This window comes from Carassius auratus, chromosome 27 (assembly GCF_003368295.1).
Source record: "Carassius auratus strain Wakin chromosome 27, ASM336829v1, whole genome shotgun sequence".
NCBI lineage: Eukaryota > Metazoa > Chordata > Actinopteri > Cypriniformes > Cyprinidae > Carassius > Carassius auratus.
Window position 1 is genome coordinate 375,357 of NC_039269.1, and position 22,541 is coordinate 397,897.

Here is a 22,541-nt window from a genome sequence, read left to right on the forward strand (position 1 = left end):
AAATTTAAGCCCTGGTCCGAGACGCTCAGGCCCTAGACCGGCCCATGAAAGACAGCTTATCAGAATAACTGGCCCGAGAACATCTTTCTTAACAGAATTTTTTTCTCCTTTTCCCAAAACAGCTTATACTACTGTTCCAGCTATTAAAAATAGTTATGTTTTATATGTAATTGCAAAGTGATTATATTTTTTTATAGTTTTTTAATTAATTTAATTTAGAAAAACGTTTGGACCATTGTTTTCGTTCATTAATTATAAGTTTTTGTATTTTAGTTTGACCAATTTAGCCTTCTCAAATCATCACGCCTTCTATAGATATAAAACCGTTTATAAAATCATGTTTAAACATTAAACCTAGATAAATGTGTGCTATATCCAATAGTTTGTGCGGAGAGAGCAAGTTAAACATTATCAACTCGAACATTATCAGGAAGGCTATTCCAGAGTTTGGGAGCCAAATGCGAAAAAGCTCTACCTCCTTTAGTGGACTATGCTATCCTAGGAAGTAGGTCCAATTAGTAATATCTCTGCCTTATCCGAATTTAATAGGAGAAAATTATTACTTTTACTTTTACATTTTTAACACACTCTGGTACCTTAGTTAATCTAGAAGTTTAATCTGGTCTCGTTAAAATATATAGTTGAGGATCATCAGCATAACAGTATTTTCTAATAATATTATAAGGGGCAACATGTATATTGAAAATAGCTCCTAAGACAGGACCTAAGACAGATCCTTGTGGTACTCCATATTTCACTGGTGATAAATGAGACTACTCACCATTTAAATACACAATATGGTAGTGATCGGACAGGTAGGATCTAAACCATCTTAGAGCCTGCCCTTGAATACCTATATATAGAATATAGTTTTTTAGTCGATCTATGAGTCTGTCATGATCTATGGTGTCGAACGCAGCACTAAGATCAAGTAAAACTAGCAATCAGATGCAGCCTTGATCTGACGGAAGAAGCAAGTCATTTGAAAATAGTGCCATTTCAAGGTGGGGCCTGAAACCTGACTGAAATTCTTCATACAGATAACTTTTTTGCATGAAGGAGCACAATTGAGCAGACACAACTTTTTATAAAATTTTAGACATAAATGGAAGATTTGAAATGGGCCTATAATTTGCCAGTTCACTAGGATCTAGTTGTGTTTTTTTTAATAAGAGGCTTAATAATCACCAGCTTGAATGTTTTTTGGGACATGACCTAGAGATAAAGATGAGTTAATAATATTGAGAAGTGGTTCTTCGGCTAAAGGTAACAACCTTTTCAGTAATTTAGTCTGTACAGGATCTAATAAACATGTTGTTGGTTTAGTAGCAGTGATAAGTTTATTTAGCTCTTACTGTCCTATAGTTGTAAAGCACTGCAGTTCATCTTTGGGTGCGATGGATGAAACTGCAATATACATATTCATCCAAACGCTGCTCAGCAGCATCAGGTTTGGCTGCCATTTCTCTGAAGCACTGCCGCTGCGTCTTTTTCTGTTGATTTGCGTCAGGAGAGTTGAATTACAGTCTTGCGCTACAGTAAACTGGTCTAACCACATTATTACAGGATACATTACATACATAAGGTCATTTAATGTCGACTAATCGTTTCAGCCCTACATTACATTAATTATTATTATTTTTATGCATGCATTTTTATGCATTATTATATATGCATGAAAAATACACCTTTAAAAACAAGATGTAGGCCTGGTGGAAGTGTGGTAAAAAAAAAAACTGATGAAGTTAGAGGAAACAAATACTAGACTGCTGTCTGAATATTAAATCTTTCACCCTTTTAACTTGAGCAACAAACTGAGCTAATCGAATTAAAAAAAATCACTTCTGCCTAGTAACAGTGAACAAGATTTCACCAAGTGCAAAATGTTCCTGGATCAACATCGTTGTTGATCCTGGAACAACATTCCAAGCAACCAATCAGTACTGAGGAAGTATAGGAATATGTTCAATAGGAAATGTCAGTTTTATTTATATTTTTTATATTCTCTCTCTCTCTCTCTCTTTATCCCTCTCTCTCTCTCTTTCTATATATATATATATATATATATATATATATATATATATATATATATATATATATATATATATATATATATATATATATATATATATATATATATATATATATATATTTATATATATGTTCCACCATTGTGTGAATACAATCAGCCATATTTTTCTTCCTTTCTAATGACAGCTGACAAACAAACTTAAGATTTATTAAAACAAAACCAACTGGACTGGTTTGTGAAGCATCAATGAGCAAGAAAAAAAAGAAGGTTTACAGGTTTTTGATTGGGTTGGTTCTCTTTTCATAAGATCTACATTTTCTAAACTTTTAGTACAAAATATTAAACTCACACCACTAGCCATTCTTTCAAAACTGATCTCATGATTTCATTGTAGTTGCACATATTTTCATTCCACATTAACATTTTTTCAGAACACACAAAGAGAACATTTGGTTCAATCGCCAAAACACAACAGTAAGATTTTCTTTCAACTTAGTACTTTTTACAGTCAGTTCATTCAAGAGAAAACAATGTGGGATACATGTTTCAAATCACCTTTGTTGCTGAAATAATTTACGTAATAGAGGCAATAACTGTCATGTTAGAAAATACACTTACATTATCTAACTTGTAACACTCACATTAAATCAATAATGCCTGGTCCTCTCTCTTCCTCTCTCTTTCATAACTCCTCTTTTTACCCTTCTGGATCTCCTCCGTGGGATTCGAGGCTTAGAGAGTATTCTCCGCTCTGTCACCTACTGGAAAGCATCAAATTCTATACCAACAACAGAGCCAGTCTTCTTGATAAGTTTGTTAACTCTGCTTCTATCTCTCATGTGGGAAACCCTCTGTCTAGCACACTATAGACAGAGTACTATCCAACACTGTCTGATAGATGCAGCAAAATAGGGGATGGCTGATGTTAAATGACCTCAGCCACTTTATAAAATAAAGTTGGCTTTGACCCTTCATGTACAATATCTCCACATGGCTCTTCCAGTCTAGCTAGTTGTCAAGCTGCACACCAAGGTATCTGTGGCTGGAGACTATCTCCACTGTGATGCCCCGTATGGTGATCGAAATTGATCGTGTGCTCCTCTTCCTCTTTAAATCTACAACTATCTCATTGGTTTTTAAGATGCTGTGATGGAGATTGTTGTGGTCACTCCAGACAAAAAAAATCCTTAATCATTCTCTAGCTGACATCTACTGTATCATCAGAGAATTTCTGAAGGAAACAGCTATCAGTATTATACTGGAAGCATGCAGTGTAGATGGTAAACAAAAAAAGGGGGGCAAAACAGTTCCTTGTGGTGCTCCTGTGATACTCAGAATAGTATTAGAGACACTATTCAGTAGACGCACATGCTGTGGTCTGCAGGATAAATAGTCCATACACTACTGGACCAATGATGAATACACCTGGATTCTCCTCATCTTTTCACACAACAGTTGAGGCTGAATTGTACTGAAGGCGCTTGAGAAGTCAAATAATGTGAACCTCAAAGATGCATCAAGAGTGTCCAGATGTATATAGTAGAGATCGACCGATATATCGCTCGGCCGATATATCGGGCCTATATTTGTCATTTTTTAATAAATCGTCATCGGCCGATATCCGTGTTTGGTAGCAATGATTTAAAGTCAGGCACGTCGGCGGGCAGCCCCGTGTTATTGTTGCAGTGAAAAGTGCTGCTGCGCATGTGAAGCACCCCAAGCCAAAACTTTTGGAAGATTCAACAACAGTCCTGGGAGATAAAGGTAGTCAGAGAATTTCATTCTGTAAATGGTGTGGAGAAGTTGACAGCTCTTACAAACACTGCAGCGTGGTTGAGGGCTACGTTACTCCGCCCCGCTCACAGACAGCACCGCGCTCGGAGAGACAGCTGTCCTGGAGCTTCCCAGAATGGTGAATCACATTTGTTCGGAAGCATGGTTTGATACAGACAATAACCAGTTCCCTTTCGAGGGAACTTCGAACTGCGTCCTCTAGGGGGCGCTTTGGGGAACACCTCGTCGTGACCCGTGTCTGAAGCATACAATGAAAAAACACCAACTTGTTGGCCGTCGACAGCCTCCGACGTCACTACCGGCGCGACTATAAATCAGCACCGGGAGAGCACGTCATTATCTTCTTCATCTTCAACTGACTGTTTTGTTTGAAGCGTGCATCTGAAAGAACCGGTAAGGGCGATCTTTCTCTGTTTATCATGGCGACAACTAGCAAGCGTTTAGACGATGTGTGCATCCGTGTCGGCGTTATTTGACACCCGATGACACACGCGATCTTTGCGTCATTTGTTTGGGTGAAGAGCACGCACGCGATGTCTTTGAGGAGGCAATCTGCGTGCACTATGAGCGTTTTTTTCAATGGAAAAAGCTCCGCTCTCGTTCGTCTCTCTTCTAAAAAAAAATAAATAAAATAAAGGCAAGCCATCTGCTTCCCGCGGTTCAGGATCTGTCCACGCTGAGGCAGGAAAGAAAATGAGCTCGTGAGAATACATATGGATCTGTCTGAATGGTTTAAAGAGGGACTTTCCCTTTCGAGATCGTAAAAAAAAAAAAAAAAAAAGGGGCGGCGGACGAGAGAGAGCCTTGGGAGGATGATGTTATATCTTTAACACTTTCTCATACTGAGGTTAGTGCTCTGCTGGGTTTTTACCCAGGAAAAGCAGGAGATATTTGAGGATGGTGAAGAAGCTGAGGCTGAGCCTTCTCAATTCTCCTGCCCTGCGTATGTAGAGCTGTTGGAGGTTATTGAGCGAAAATTACCTTTTGACCATAACCCTCCAGCTCAGGTGAGCCTTTCATTTGTGCATGATCTCCATACAGAGATTAAAAAGAAATGAAAGATGCCGTTTTCTTTTTGCATCCATCGGTTTCGGCATTAAAGTAATCTGCCGACATCGAGGTGATGCATGAAAGCGGCTAGGAGGGAATGCCCCTGTAGAAAGAGCTAAAAATTTTATAAATAATTTATAAATTTTTATATGTGAAAAATGTTTTCTTTCTGCAGGGGAAACCTCCTCTCTTATTCTCCCTCCTTGCCATCTAAGCCCCTTCAGAAAATCATCTCGCTTAAATGGCAAGGCATACGCAGTAGCAGGTCAGGCTGAGGCTTTATTACACACAATGCTGGTGCTTCAAGCATATCAGACTGATCTGCTAAGAGACCTGGATAGAGGCTGGGGCCTTTTTCTGATCAGGTAGCTGAGCTGCGCCACACCATGGATCTCTCTCCATGCTACCAAGCAGGCCGCCTCCGCCATGGGGCAGGACTATGGCGCCCATGGTGGCAGCGGAGAGACATCTGTGGATGAACAGACATCGGGAGGAAAGAAAATGCTTTCTGCCCGATGCTCAGGTTTCGCCTACTGAACTTTTCGGTATTTCCGTTGAGGCGGCGATTTGAAAAGTTCAGGGAGACGAAGGCGCGCTCTGCTGCTTTCAGATCCTTCGTCCCACGAAGGTCCAGGTCTGAGCCCAAACAACATAGGGGTCCTGGCCTGACTCGATCTGAGGATCAAAGATGGGCACAGAAGGCTAGTGTCGCAACTCGCGCTCCTCCCCCACCTGCGGGCAGGGGTTAGAGGAATCGTGGGTCACGAGGAGGTAAGCAGAACCTAAGAGGTATGATCTAGACGAGGCAGCGTTCTCGTCCAAATCAGAATGATACCGAGGTATCTACTAAAAGAAAAGACAAACGCGTATATGCGTTAATCGACTTCGAAAGGTTAACTTCTGCTTTTATACTCCCCTTCCTAATTCCCCTGTAACCACCAGCTCTCCACCTGATCGAGGTTAGGTGGAAACCTCTCGCATAACAGTCTACCCCTTGAGCGGGGCTCCGGCGTAGGAGGGTGAGTGAGTACATGTAACCCTCTCTGTATATACTTATGTGTATTTAATTGCTGGTGGTTACGTGTCTACTAATAAACTCTGTCTGAGTTTCCTTTGCAGTGCTCAGTTACAGTGTTTACTAAACATTCGTCAGCAGCAGCCATCCGGCTTCATGTTCCGGTATTAGGCGGCTGAGATCACAGGCTTCTGAGGGAGCCTCCTTGATCATCAGGCCTGGCACAGCACTGCAGGGAATTTCATGGATGTCTGGCCAGGTCACCCCGAGGGGTCTCCTGGCCGCTTAGGGGTGCTGTCGTATCTACCGGGAAGTGGAGGTGGCAGTTACAGAAGTCTTCTTGTATATGCTGCCTCAGGTGATGCTCCCCTCACCCGAGGTTTGTAATTGAGCTTGCCTCTCCCGTGAGATTCAGCTCCTCTACGATGCTTAGGAACCTTTAAGTACACACGCTAAGCTTTGTGTACTTTCTCAAAACCACATGGTGGTCAGTGTGTATGTGAACACACTTTCTAAAAATCCACAAGTGGTAAGTTTGCATGCAAGACTCTGCAAACTTTCTGAAATCTTGTACGATGAGGGGTAACGCTTCGTTCCCTTTCCTGAGATGATTAGACCTTGGTTCCTTGGGCTCCATTCAGCCAGTGTGTATTTGTTTATACACCTCAAGCATCGCTTTTCTCAACATGAGGGGCTATTGATTCTCGTGGTAATTTAGCAGCGCTCCCCTTTTTCCAAAAAATGGGTCACCTATGAGTGCGCTACTCTGAGCTCGGAGTTCTCCTCTCGTACGAGACGGAGTTCTCTGTTTTTTTCCCAGAGCGCTCCAGTATTGTTTCCATAGACCGAGTTGATGACTCTCAATCATACTGTTTTAAGATGCAACATTCCATCTATGAGCTGCTCTATCAGAGTGCCACGAGAGCCCCTCCTTAGAACAGTATTTGAAAATCCATGCTATGGTAAGTGTGCACGTGTAGTCTTTGCACATTTTCTGAAATCCACAATGTGGTAAGTTTGCACGCTAGTATTCTGCGTTCTTTCTAAAATCCTATATGGTGAGGGCTTCGCGCGGTTGCTTCGTGCCCTTTCTTGAGTTGGTAAAAGCCCCGTTCATCTTGGGCGCCACTCCACCTATGTATCCTCGGATACCTATCTAAACAGGGTGTTGCTACTAGAGAACTGTTGAGACGGCTCTTTCAGCAAGCTTATGCGTAAGCTAGCGGTAGCCCCTGTGTGACAGGCAAGAATTGGTAAAAATGCTAGGTTCTTAGCCGTATCCCTTTAAAGGAATCTTTCCTGATTCCAAGCCTTCAGCTCTACCCAGGGCCGAGGCCCTAACAATTAAGTTGGGTATGTAGCTTAGGCCTTTTGGCCATAAGGGGTACTGTCACAGACAGCCGTCTAAACGTCCCAGGGGCAACTCCCATAGTAATGGTAGAGTTGGTACTTAGTGCTCGCCATGATTCTGGCCTGCATTCCCCTCAGCATGGCGGCGTGGGTATACTGTTCCCCAAAGCGCCCCCTAGAGGACGCAGTTCGAAGTTCCCTCGAAAGGGAACGGTCTCAGGTTACGTATGTAACCATAGTTCCCTGAGTAGGGAACGAGACACTGCGTCCTCTAGCTCTCTGCCATGCTTCGGACGCAAGCTTCAGACGAAGAAGATAATGACGTGCTCTCCCGGTGCTGATTTATAGTCGCGCCGGTAGTGACGTCGGAGGCTGTCGACGGCCAACAAGTTGGTGTTTTTTCATTGTATGCTTCAGACACGGGTCACGACGAGGTGTTCCCCAAAGCGCCCCCTAGAGGACGCAGTGTCTCGTTCCCTACTCAGGGAACTATGGTTACATACGTAACCTGAGACCGTTTTCCATCCAACTCATTTGTATTTAGGGATGTCAATATTCGATCATTTCCATGATCGTCCTTTAAATTAACGATCAAAAGACACCGGAGGCGGACGCACTAACAAGGAGGCAGAGATATTTTAAGCAGTTTTACTCACCGCCTTCGGTTCCAACACACGATCGTGACCCTTTTTCGTTGGGATTGCATCATCCTTAAGAAATAAACGATATGCAAATCCGTCGTCAAACTGGGCCTTGTTTGTAAAACAAGCATCTTCGAAATGCAGGGAACTCCGTTGATGCTCTGTAAAAATAAACTCCATCCACTGGTCCCTTAATGCTGTTTTTTTTTTTTTTTTGTAATCTGTGCAGGGTTGTCTTGCCCTGGCAACCAAAAACACACTTCTTTTGTGACTTTTCGCGACACTCTCGCTCTGATCAGTGAATGAATGTCTATGCTCAGCATCTCGGTGCTCTGCTATACGGGAGCGCGCGCTCTTCCGGCAGACGTGCCCTTAGGACCCATATAAGGAAATTCCGCTCCTTCTAACATCAATCAATCAATCAATCACCTTTATTTATATAGTGCTTTAAACAAAATACATTGCGTCAAAGCACTGAACAACATTCATTTGGAAAACAGTGTCTCAAAAATGCAAAATGATAGTTAAAGGCAGTTCATCATTGAATTCAGTTATGTCATCTCTGTTCAGTTTAAATAGTGTCTGTGCATTTATTTGCAATCAAGTCAATGATATTGCTGTAGATGAAGTGACCCCAACTAAGCAAGCCAAAGGCGACAGCGGCAAGGAACCGAAACTCCATCGGTGACAGAATGGAGAAAAAAACCTTGGGAGAAACCAGGCTCAGTTGGGGGGCCAGTTCTCCTCTGACCAAACGAAACCAGTAGTTCAATTCCAGGCTGCAGCAAAGTCAGATTGTGCAGAAGAATCATCTGTTTCCTGTGGTCTTGTCCTGGTGCTCCTCTGAGACAAGGTCTTTACAGGGGATCTGTATCTGGGGCTCTAGTTGTCCTGGTCTCCGCTGTCTTTCAGGGCAGTAGAGGTCCTTTCTAGGTGCTGATCCACCATCTGGTCTGGATACGTACTGGATCAGGGCGACTGCAGTGACCCTCTGATCTGGATACAGACTGGATCTGGTGGCTACGGTGACCTCGGAATAAGACAGAAACAGACAAATATTAGCGTAGATGCCATTCTTCTAATGATGTAGAAAGTACGGTGTTATGTGAAGTGTTTCCGGTTCCAGTTTACCTAATTAATGCAGCCTAAAAATCCTTTAACGGATTTGGATATTAAAAGCATATTAGTATGTTATGTGTATGCCAGGTTAAAGAGATGGGTCTTTAATCTAGATTTAAACTGCAAGAGTGTGTCTGCCTCCCGAACAATGTTAGGTAGGTTATTCCAGAGTTTAGGCGCCAAATAGGAAAAGGATCTGCCGCCAGCAGTTGATTTTGATATTCTAGGTATTATCAAATTGCCTGAGTTTTGAGAACGCAGCGGACGTAGAGGAGTATAATGTAAAAGGAGCTCATTCAAATACTGAGGTGCTAAACCATTCAGGGCTTTATAAGTAATAAGCAATATTTTAAAATCTATATGATGTTTGATAGGGAGCCATTGCAATGTGGACCGGACCGGGCTAATATGGTCATACTTCCTGGTTCTAGTAAGAACTCTTGCTGCTGCATTTTGGACTAGCTGTAGTTTGTTTACCAAGCGTGCAGAACAACCACCCAATAAAGCATTACAATAGTCTAACCTTGAAGTCATAAATGCATGGATTAACATTTCTGCTTTTGACAATGAGAGCATAGGCCGTAATTTAGATATATTTTTGAGATGGAAAAATGCAGTTTTACAAATGCTAGAAACGTGGCTTTCTAAGGAAAGATTGCGATCAAGTAGCACACCTAGGTTCCTAACTGATGACGAAGAACTGAAAGAGCAACCATCAAGTCTTAGACAGTGTTCTAGGTTATTACAAGCAGAGTTTTTAGGCCCTATGATTAACACCTCTGTTTTTTTCTGAGGTGTTAATCATAGGGCCTAAAAACTCTGCTTCACACAGAGCCATACTCGAAAAAAACTTTCCGAAACTTTCCGAAACTGACAAACCGGAAGGAGTATTTTGGGAACAAAAATACTCCTTCAAACGTACAACTTAATTTTTGAAACTTTGTCCATGTTTAGCATGGGAATCCAACTCTTTAACAGTGTAAAAAAACTCCGTATACATGAAATAGCATTTCACCCCCCCTTTAAGGAAAAACAATAATTATAATTAATTAATTAATTAATTATAATACATTAATTATACACACACACATATATATATATATATATATATATATATATATATATATATATATATATATATATATATATATATATATATATATATATATACATACATACATACACACATATATATATATATATATATATATATATATATATATATATATATATATATACTTTTATATATACTTTTATATATACTTTTATATATACTTTTATATATACTTTTATTTATATATATATATATATATATATATATATATATATATACTTTTAACTGTAGTACAATAACTGTAGTAAGCTTATTTAGCTGTGCTGGCAGCGGAAGACAGTTTTGCACATTTCACTTTAAGAACAGTGTCATTTACTGAGACCTCACAGTCAACAAGAGCAGGATTGGGAGCATGAGGTCACAGTGCCACCTGCTGTTATTCCATGTCTCTTCTAAAGCAGCATGTCTCGCATCCTGTCATCCCTCTCCCTCTTTATTTCGTCCGTCCAGAATGCTCCATCTCTCTGCAGTCAGCTGTGCTCTGTGCGCCCTTGGGGAGATCGCTGGTGTCCCTGGTGTGTGCGTGAGCTGCTAGAGTAAGTGTAATTTCCCAAGATCCTCCAAACCAACAATACGGTCTCAAGAACCTGTCGTCCACTTAGACTAGTGTGCGGATTTTGTATGCACATGTGGGTACATTTTGCTTTTTTTATAAGCTTTGTCTATGCCAAATGAATACTTTTTGTGACACTTATACTGTTCTCCGTTTTACAATTCACTTAAATGGCTTAACAAAGGGACAACACATTATTCGCAAAATAAATTTTTTTTAATTTTCAACACAATAGTGTCATACAGGGTAAAATGACTTCATGACCAGGAATGGATGAGTCTTTAAGAGACATTAAGGCTGACTTTACCTGAGATGTGATCAGAGTTGACAGTATGGACCAGCAGTGGATGATGCACAGGTCTCATGTACTGAGATTGGACGGCCATGTGATTGACATGCTCTATGGCTTCTGAGCTGTGCACTATTCCAATCTGAGAGGCGGGACAAACAGAAAATAGTTCAGAGAGACAACAGGGAGAATTAAAATCTGACCTTATGGCCACATCAAGAATGAATAAATGAATGGCTGGATTTTTATTGGATTGATCACAAGTGAACCTTCTAAAACTCTAAAACCACTTTATGAAATATAACAGTGATTTGAATTTTCTTGCAAAGAGTCTGAGCAATGCTTTTGAGCACAATCAAGTGTGACTTTTAAAGATAAAAGCTCAGGTTTTTGAGAAAAGCTTAAAAATGTTTTTGGAAAAAATCTAAAAAAAAAAAAAAAAAACTACTAAAAGTCTAAGGATGCACAACCTTACAAAAACAAGGCAAGATTATCAGTGAATAATGGTACAGATCTACAGATCTAGATTTGAATGAATAAATGATTTCATTGTCATTGTACAAATAGAACAAAATTGAATGTAATCCTTTGGATTGGATTTTACATGGTGCTTGGACATAAATGTGTGTTGATAGACAACATGTTAAAATAAATGATAATATTATAATATATAATAATATTACATCGTGTTAAATTGGGCATAATAGATGCCCTTTAGATATGGATCACAAAAACTGTCTTAAGTGTAAATTTTTCTAAATTAAGATGAATAAATCACATGAAAGCTGAATAAATAAGCTTTCAATTAATGTATGGCTTGTTAGGACAGGGCAATATTTGGCTGAGATACAACTACTTGAAAATCTGGAATCTGAGGGTGCAAAAGTTAATAAATAAATAAATAAATACTGAGAAAATTGCATTTTAAGTTGTTCAAATTAAATTTACAAAATATCTTCATGGAACATGATCTTTACCCAAAATCCTAATGATTTTTGGCATAAAAGAAAAATCTATAATTTTGACCCGTACAATGTTTTTTTGGCTATTAATAGTAATATACCCCAGCAACTTAAGACCCTTTGGACCAGGGTCACATATGTTCTACACTGAGAACCTATGTAAAAATTTTAATAATGGGAAGAAGCTTTCAGCTGTGCCTATTCCTCCCCCCACAATTCCTGCCGGCCCGAGACTCGAACTCGCAACCTTAACCCTTGTGCGGACCTCATTTGGGAGTCACACTCAGGGTCTTCAGGGGTCATAAGTGACCGGACACCTAAAATGTAACTTTTTTGCCCCCCAGTAAAATCAGTGGAATATATTTTTATTCAATAATATTTTTTCTTTTTTCTTTTGTATTTTGAGAAAATTTTAAGGTATTAATTCATATTTATGCAATACTTATGAACAATTTTTCTCATAGAAAATAGTACATAATTTTTTTTTCTAATTTTTCTAAATTATTTTCGAATTAATGTTGTATTTCAGATTAAACCAGAGACTAGGCCTTTCAAATACATTTTTTTTGAAGATTTTTTAGCGCCACCTGGTCAGAGCAAAGAAAGAAAAACATGTAAGTGCATGGTGCAACCACTTATTACCAGTATAGGAATCTATAGAGAGGCTTGTGAATTCCCTTATTGTTTTTAGACATAATTGCTTACTCATATTAAGTAGTGGACTTGAATATATATTAATACATTCTAAAGAGTACTTTTTGTATATTTTTTTATATTTCTTCTGTTATAAATAATGATTTCATGCATTATTTGCATTAAAGTTTTTGCATTATGATTGCAATCAAACCTGAACATATTGTTCAGTGGCACAGAGCTCCTGCAAAAAAATAAAAAATAAGAATCCTCAGAATGGTGCAAAGGACCAAGTCTGAGTTTCTAAGTGCACTGACAAACCCAAGAGGCAGCGCTTGCTTCTCATCGCTGTTTTACAGACAGCAGGTCATAGGTGTGTGCGTGTGTGCGCGCGCGTGTGTGTGTGTGTATGTGATTATTTAGAGTGTCATACCTTCACTGCTGTTAGATTTTCTCTGCATTATGACTGAATTATTGAATGGATTTCACATTCTCAAAACTTTGCTCTGTGTTACAGACACAGTAGTTCATAGGTGTCTATGTGTAAGTATGTGTGTGTGTGTGTGTGTTTGTGTGTGTGTGTGTGCATCTGTGTGTGATTGGATGTGTCAATATCACACTCTTGATGTTTTATAGTGTTATCCCTTCACTGCTGTGCACTTTTTTTCAGTTTTGTGATCGATTTGTAGATTGTGTACACAAATATTCTCTGAATTGTTGTATTTTTGTCTATTTCCCATTCATTTCCTATGGACGGTCATTTTTGACCGAAGACCATGAGTGTTACTATTTTTTTTACGCCCACTTAGACTGTTCGAATCATGCCCTCAATTTTTTTGTATGTTCACACCCCAAATGCCATGAAAGTCACCGCATTTCATATCATTCCGATGAAGCTGTGATTTTTAACATTTCAAAACGTAAAATATTCCGGTCAGAAATGACCGAAGACCGCACAAGGGTTTTAAGATTACATGTCCAAATCTCCAACAATAAAGCCATGATTTTCCCATAATCTGACATGATAATTTTACTATACTCATGATAATCTTACTAAACTCATGAATCTCAAAGTCATAACTAACATGTCTTTTTGCTTGCAAGACTAATATTTTATTCTGGTATGTTTTCATGTGCATTAAAATTATACTCAAGTGTAAACTGTTCCAGTATTAACATCCTTGTTGATCCTGGAACAACATTCCAAGCAACCAATCAGAATTGGTGTATAAATTTACATGAAATGCTTGGCTTAAACCTTATGACCAGAGTTGTGTGCTTTCTTTATCTTGTTATTCAACTATCATTTCCTCCTGATTTTAGTGATAAACTATGGGTAGGTTTAGGTTTAGGCCTACTAATGTAAAGATGGTCTTAGAGGCCAGACCTAAAATGCAAATCTCAATCTTTTACAGTATGGAGATTCCTTACTCTATCTCTCCACCCATCTACTATAAAACGTTTGAAGACCCCGGTCTTAACATTTCTTACTATAAGATTATATAATACAGGCTTTTCAACGTTTTTATGCTGTTATTTTCTTTGCGTGCATTGTTGGGACAAGTTACGTTTAAAAGTAATACATTACAATATTGCATTACTCCCTAAAATAAGTAACTCATTAAATTACTTACTTTTTATGGAAAGTAATGAATTGCATTACTTTTAAATTATTTTGTAAATATGAGCAGGGCTTTATGATTTTAATTTAATATGTTCTGTTTATAGAAAATGTAAAAGCCCTACTCACCAAAAAGTGTAATGAATAAACCTCATGCTGGAGGAAAGTAATTTCATGTCTGTACAATAGAACACAGAAGAAAAACGTTAAACACTCTTCAGCAAGAAAAAAAAAACAAAAAAAACAATGAAGCACAATTGTTAGTTTATCAAAAGTAATTTTTGCCTATTAGTATGATTGAATTGGATCATCTTTTTTTTTATTAGCTTTGTCTATGTCCAATGAATTCTTTTTGTGACATATTTACTGTTCTCTTAAAGCCACTGTTTTACTATTCAGTTAGATGGCTTAACAAAGGAACACATTATTCACAAAATAAATAAATACATTTTCACTTTCAACACAATAGTTTTGTGATCCCTTTGAATATGTATCACAAAAACTGTCCTAAGTGTCAATTTTTAAAAATTGAGATTTATACATCACCTGAAAGCTTAATAAATAAGCTTTCAATTAATGAATGGTTTGTTAGAACAGGACAATATTTGGTTGAGATACCACTTTTTGAAAATCTGGAATCTGAGGGTGCAATAAATAAATAAATAATAAATAAATAAATAAATACATACTGAGAAAATTGCATTTTAAGTTGTCCAAATTAAATTTACAAAATATCTTCATGGAATATGATCTTTACTCAAATCCTAATGATTTTGGCATAAAAGACAAATAGATAATTTTTACCCATACAATGTTTTTTTAGGCTATTAATAATAACATACCCCACCAACTTAAGACCCTTTGGACCAGGGTCACATATGTTCTACATTGAGAACCTATGTAAAAATTGTAATAATGGGAAGAAGCTTTCAGCTGTGCCTATCCCCCCCCCCACAATTCCTGCTGGCCCGAGACTCGAACTCGCAACCTTAAGATTACATGTCCAAATCTCAAACAATAAGGCCATGATTTTCCCATAATCTGAAATAATCTTACTATGATAATCTTACTAAACTCGTGAATTTTAAACTCATAACTAACATGTCTTTTTGCTTGCAAGACTAATATTTTATTCTGGTATGTTTTCATGTGCATGAAAATTACACTCAAGTGTAAACTGTTCCAGTATTAACATCCTTGTTGATCCTGGAACAACATTCCAAGCAACCAATCAGAATTGGTGTATAAATTTACATGAAATGCTTGGTTTAAACCTTATGACCAGAGTTGTGTGCTTTCTTTATCTTGTTATTCAACTATCATTTCCTCCTGATTTTAGTGATAAACTATGGGTAGGTTTAGGTTTAGGCCTACTAATGTAAAGATGGTCTTAGAGGCCAGACCTAAAATGCAAATCTCAATCTTTTACAATATGGGGATTCCTTACTCTATCTCTCCATCCATCTACTATAAAACGTTTGAAGACCCCGGTCTTAACATTTCTTACTATAAGATTATATAATACAGGCTTTTCAACGTTTTTACGCTGTTATTTTCTTTGCGTGCATTGTTGGGACAAGTTACTTTTAAAAGTAATACATTACAATATTGCATTACTCCCTAAAATAAGTAACTCATTAAATTACTTACTTTTTGTGGAAAGTAATGAATTGCATAACTTTTAAATTATTTTTTAAATATGAGCAGGGCTTTATGATTTTAATTTAATGCGTTCTGTTTATAGAAAATGTAAAAGCCCTACACACCAAAAAGTGTAATGAATAAACCTCATGCTGGAGGAAAGTAATTTCATGTCTGTACAATAGAACACAGAAGAAAAACGTTAAACACTCTTCAGCAAGAAAAAAAAAAACAAAAAAAACAATGAAGCACAATTGTTAGTTTATCAAAAGTAATTTTTGCCTATTAGTATGATTGAATTGGATCATCTTTTTTTTTATTAGCTTTGTCTATGTCCAATGAATTCTTTTTGTGACATATTTACTGTTCTCTTAAAGCCACTGTTTTACTATTCAGTTAGATGGCTTAACAAAGGAACACATTATTCACAAAATAAATCAATTAATTTTCACTTTCAACACAATAGTGTTGTGATCCCTTTAAATATGTATCACAAAAACTGTCCTAAGTGTCAATTTTTAAAAATTGAGATTTATACATCACCTGAAAGCTTAATAAATAAGCTTTCAATTAATGAATGGTTTGTTAGAACAGGACAATATTTGGTTGAGATACCACTTTTTGAAAATCTGGAATCTGAGGGTGCAATAAATAAATAAATAATAAATAAATAAATAAATACATACTGAGAAAATTGCATTTTAAGTTGTCCAAATTAAATTTACAAAATATCTTCATGGAATATGATCTTTACTCAAATCCTAATGATTTTGGCATAAAAGACAAATAGATAATTTTTACCCATACAATGTTTTTTTAGGCTATTAATAATAACATACCCCAGCAACTTAAGACCCTTTGGACCAGGGTCACATATGTTCTACACTGAGAACCTATGTAAAAATTGTAATAATGGGAAGAAGCTTTCAGCTGTGCCTATTCCTCCCCCCACAATTCCTGCCGGCCCGAGACTCGAACTCGCAACCTTAAGATTACATGTCCAAATCTCAAACAATAAGGCCATGATTTTCCCATAATCTGAAATAATCTTACTATGATAATCTTACTAAACTCGTGAATTTTAAACTCATAACTAACATGTCTTTTTGCTTGCAAGACTAATATTTTATTCTGGTATGTTTTCATGTGCATGAAAATTACACTCAAGTGTAAACTGTTCCAGTATTAACATCCTTGTTGATTCTGGAACAACATTCCAAGCAACCAATCAGAATTGGTGTATAAATTTACATGAAATGCTTGGCTTAAACCTTATGACCAGAGTTGTGTGCTTTCTTTATCTTGTTATTCAACTATCATTTCCTCCTGATTTTAGTGATAAACTATGGGTAGGTTTAGGTTTAGGCCTACTAATGTAAAGATGGTCTTAGAGGCCAGACCTTTTACAGTATGGAGATTCCTTGCTCTAACTCTCCATCCATCTACTATAAAAAGTTTGAAGTCCCCGGTCTTAACATTTCTTACTATAAGATTATATAATACAGGCTTTTCAACATTTTTACCCTGTTATTTTCTGTGCGTGCATTGTTGGGGCAAGTTACTTTTAAAAGTAATACATTACAATATTGCATTACTCCCTAAAATAAGTAACTCATTACATTACTTACTTTTTATGGAAAGTAATGAATTACATAACTTTTACATTATTTTTTAAATATGAGCAGGGCTTTATGATTTTAATTTAAAGGGATCACAACACTATTGTGTTGAAAGTGAAAATTAATTGATTTATTTTGTGAATAATGTGTTGTCCCTTTGTTAAGCCATCTAACTGAATTGTAAAACAGTGGCTTTAAGAGAACAGTAAATATGTCACAAAAAGTATTCATTGGAAATAGACACAGCTTATAAAAAAGATGATCCAATTCAATCATACTAATAGGCAAAAATTACTTTTGATAAACTAACAATTGTGCTTCATTGTTTTTTTTTTTTTTTTCTTGCTGAAGAGTGTTGAACCTTTTTCTTCTGTGTTCTATTGTACAGACATGAAATTACTTTCCTCCAGCATGAGGTTTATTCATTACACTTTTTGGTGAGTCGGGCTTTTACGTTTTCTATAAACAGAACGTATTAAATATGGATCACAAAAAACTTTCTAAAGTGTCAATTTTTTAAAACTGAGATTTATACATCACATGAAAGCTTAATAAATAAGATTTCAATTAATGAATGGTTTGTTAGGACAGGACAATATTTGGCTGAGATACCACTTTTTGAAAATCTGGAATTTGAGGGTGCAATAAATAAATAAATACATAAATAAATACTGAGAAAATCACATTTTAAATTGTCCAAATTAAATTTACAAAATATCTTCATGGAATATGTTCTTTACTCAAATCCTAATGATTTTGGCATAAAAGAAAAATCGATAATTTTGACCCATACAATGTTTTTTTTTTTGGCTATTAATAATAATATACCCCAGCAACTTAAGACCCTTTGGTCCAGGGTCACATACAGTTGTGTTCAAAATTATTCAACCCCCTAGAGACTGCAGTACTTTACAAATACAAGCTTTTCTGAAGATCCAGGATAAAATAGAAATTGTATCTATAACAGTTCACTGGCGTATTAAAAGTGATATTGTCAATATATAATGTAATACTTTTGAGTTATAAGATTTTTTAATAATACTGCTATGTCATAATTATTCAAGCCCTATTCAACATTGCTGTTTTAAATCACTTATTTGCATGGTGGGGAATAAAACAGTCTCAAAACACAATTAAGCTTTTAGAAACTCTATTAAAACAGAGATCTCACAAAAGCTAAAGAGAATAAATATCGTAGTACTTTAGAAAGGCTAAGGATATATGAATATTTCCAAGACATTGAAAGTTCCTAGAGACACAGCTCTCAGCCTTATTCCTTAGCTTAAAATATGTTTTACCAGAAAATCTTTGAGGTTGTGGAAGAAAAAGCACAATATCATAAAATGTTTAATCAGAGCAACTGAGAGAAATCTGCAATGTTAAGCCAAAGACTTGCAAGATGACCCGATGAAAGGAGGAAAACCATTTCAAAGCAGTGTGTAAGAAGATCACTAGACAAGTATTGCCTTTATGTTGAGACATCTTGTAGAATACCATTCTTGATCAAGAAGAACAAAGGACAACTAGAACTTGATAATATACATTTGTGTAGACTTGTGGAGCTCTGGAGGAATGTTATATGGAGTGATGTGACCAAACTGGAACTTTTTGGACCCATGGATCAGCAGTATGTCTGCTGCAAAAAAGGCAAAGCTCATAAGCAGAAGAACACCATCTCCATCCACAAACTTGGAGGTGGATCAGCCCTGTTATGGGGTTTCTTTACTGTAGAAGGAAGTGGAAATCATGACTGTATGAAGGACATCATGGTTTCTTTAAAGTGTCAGGCCATTTTGACAAGAATTGTGATGCCTTTGGTGCAAAAACTGAAGCTGATGATCAATGGACTTTCCTGCAGGCCAGTCATACCAAAGTACACATCCAAATCTACTACTGCTTGGTTCAGGGATCAGTCATAGAATGTACTTGAGTGACCTGTTCAGTCTCCAGGCTTAATTCTCATTTCAAATATCTGGTTGAATTTGAAGAAAGCAGTGGCAATGTGAAAACCAAAGATTATCAGTGATCTGAAAGCTTTTTCAGGTGTGGAATGGGCCAAAACTGTAGTAGAGAGGTGAAAGAAGCTTCTAAACACTTACAGACAGCGTTTATTGGTGATTTTAAAGAATAAAAGATTTTGCACAAAGGGGGTTGAATAATTTTGAACACAACTGAATGTTCTACATTGAGAACCTGTAAAAATTGTAATAATGGGAAGAAGCTTTCAGCTGTGCCTACATTCACTCCCTCCACAATTCCTGCCAGCCAGAGACTCGAACTCGCAACCTTTGGATTACATGTCCAAATCTCCAACAATAAAGCCATGATTTTCCCATAATCTGACATAATCTTACTTTGATAATCTTACTAAACTCATGACTCTCAAAGTCATAACTAACATGTCTTTTTGCTTGCAAGACTAATATTTTATTCTGGTATGTTTTCATGTGCATGAAAATTACACTCAAGTGTAAACTGTTCCAGTATTAACATCCTTGTTGATCCTGGAACAACATTCCAAGCAAACAATCATAATTGGTGTATAAATTTACATGAAATGCTTGGTTTAAACCTTATGACCAGAGTTGTGTGCTTTCTTTATCTTGTTATTCAACTATCATTTCCTCCTGATTTTAGTGATAAACTATGGGTAGGTTTAGGTTTAGGCCTATTCATGTAAAGATGGTCTTAGAGGCCAGACCTTTTACAGTATGGTGATTCCTTGCTCTATCTCTCCATATCTCTACTATAAAAAGTTTGAAGACCCCGGTCTTAACATTTCTTACTATAACATTATATAATACAGGCTTTTCAACGTTTTTATGCTGTTCATTTTCTTTAAGTTACTTTTAAAAGTAATACACTAGCTACAATATTGTATTACTCCCTAAAATAAGTAACTCATTAAATTACTTACTTTTTATGGAAAGTAATGAATTACATAATTTTTGCATTATTTTTTAAATATGAGCAGGGCTTTATGATTTTAATTTAATGCGTTCTGTTTATAGAAAATGTAAAAGCCCTACACACTAAAAAGTATAATGAATAAACCTCATGCTGGAGGAAAGTAATTTCATGTCTGTACAATAGAACACAGAAGAAAAGGGTTAAACACTCTTCAGCAATAAAAAACAAAACAAAAAAACAATGAAGCACAATTGTTAGTTTATCAAAAGTCATTTTTGCATATTAGTATGATTGAATTGGATCATTTTATTCTGGTATGTTTTCATGTGCATGAAAATTACACCCAAGTTTAAACTGTTCCAGTATCAACATCCTTGTTGATCCTGGAACAACATTCCAAGCAACCAATCAGAATTGGTGTATAAATTTACATGAAATGCTTGGTTTAACCTGTTAACTGTCACCCGTCCGCTCTGTGGGACGCCTACATTTACTTCACTATATTACAATTAAATCTAATCTAATCTTGACAAACTATATATCGTTTGGAAGGTCTAAGACTCCCAAATATATATTTTATCAATGTTTTTTGTTAAAAATGATGTAGGAAAAGTAATAGATTAATTTATGACAAGAGTGCACCCTCAAAAATCTACATTATAACAGGAATTTTGACCTTTGTTAAAAAAACAAGACGACTTTGTTGCCTTTTTGACCAGAGTTACGTGCTTTCCTTATCTTGTTATTCAACTATCATTTCCTCTTGATTTTAGTGCTAAATCATGGATAGGTTTAGGTTTAGGCCTACTAATGTAAAGATGGTCTTAGAGGCCAGACCTAGAATGCAAATCTCAATCTTTTACAATATTCCTTGCTCTATCGCTCCATCCATCTACTGTAAAAAGGTTGAAGACCCCGTTCTTAACATTTCTTACTATAACATTATATAATATACGTTCCTCCATCACAGGCTGGGTGACATAGCGACCAGGAAGCTATAAAGGCACGTGCCACGCAGCTGACTTCAGCTTCGCGTCTTTCAGCAAGCGCTCTGTGTGTGCATGTCTAAAATCTGTCTTGTGAGTCTTATTTGCTGTTGTCTGTCCAATTAAACAACATAATTCCAAAAAGCGAAGCTAAGACACGACATTTGAGGGGCGATTTCAGATTGCGTTATAGATTGTGTGTTCCTCCCTGCCCGGGCTACACAACAGGTGGGGATACACACAGTCTATGCGTGGTTTGCCTGGGATCGAAGCATGCTGAGTCAGCTCTCGAGGGACAGGTCTCTCCGCTGTCCGCATTGTGAATGATTGCCGATGCGGACACTTCGCCAACTGTTCCCCGCGGTGCTGGCCCAGGTTCTGCTAAGGCAGAGTAGCTGCTGCACTCTTGGGTTTCGCAGGTGAATCTTCCTCATCTGCCAGATCCTGCGCCCAATCCCTGGGTTCGGAAGCACACTCGTCGGTTTCTTCCCCCCAGGGTGAGGGGTCGACACTCCACCTCTCGTTGTCTGATGAGGTGGATGTGGAGACAATTAGTAGGGATTCGCCACCCCTAACGCGCGATTGGGTTTAGGCCTACTATAGGCCTCCCTCCACAGAGATCTTTCAGAAATGTAGTAAAAAAGATCTGATTTTGATTGCAGAATTCTTTAATATCGAGATAGTAAATGAAGAAAAAAAAGTAAGTGATTTAAGGATTATTTGTTTAAGCAGCTCGTATACAATGGTATTTTACCAGAAGTTGACGAACACCCTGAGGTTGCGACGAATGCGGTGGCTGAAGAGTTCGCTTCTGGTGTAAATACTATTAAAAGTGCAAGCTTTATCCATTCGTCTAAAGGAATTAGACCTTGAAGTAAAAAGCAGGAGAATGAGAATTTACGGTTAAAACTCAGAGTGGTAGAGGCAGAAACTGATAGAGAGGTTAAATTCCATACTATAGCATTATGGTCAGCGAAGGTAAGCAGGAAACCTATCCCAGCTCCGCGCTCGAGATCTCCATTTCTTCTCCTCCTGCACCTGTAATCTCACACACAAGGAGTGCTCAGGAATTTGATGTCAGCAAATACATCAAGCTTGTGCCTCCCTTCCGCTAGTCAGAGGCTGATGCCTACTTTGTCGCTTTTGAGCACATCGCAGGTAAACTTAAATGTCCAAGCGATATGTGGGCATTATTGCTGCAATGTAGCTTAA

General features: G+C 37.3%; 1 protein-coding gene across 1 annotated transcript in view; it reads right to left on the reverse strand.

Moving 5' to 3' along the window:
• Positions 1-10,934: 10,934 nt before the first annotated feature.
• Positions 10,935-22,541, reverse strand: part of clstn2a (calsyntenin 2a) — a 228,798-nt gene continuing 217,191 nt past the window's right edge. The window contains exon 15 of the mRNA XM_026205013.1: positions 10,935-11,099. Coding sequence (XP_026060798.1) covers positions 10,950-11,099 — 150 coding nt within the window. The 3' untranslated portion in view covers positions 10,935-10,949. The remainder of the gene's footprint in view (positions 11,100-22,541) is intronic.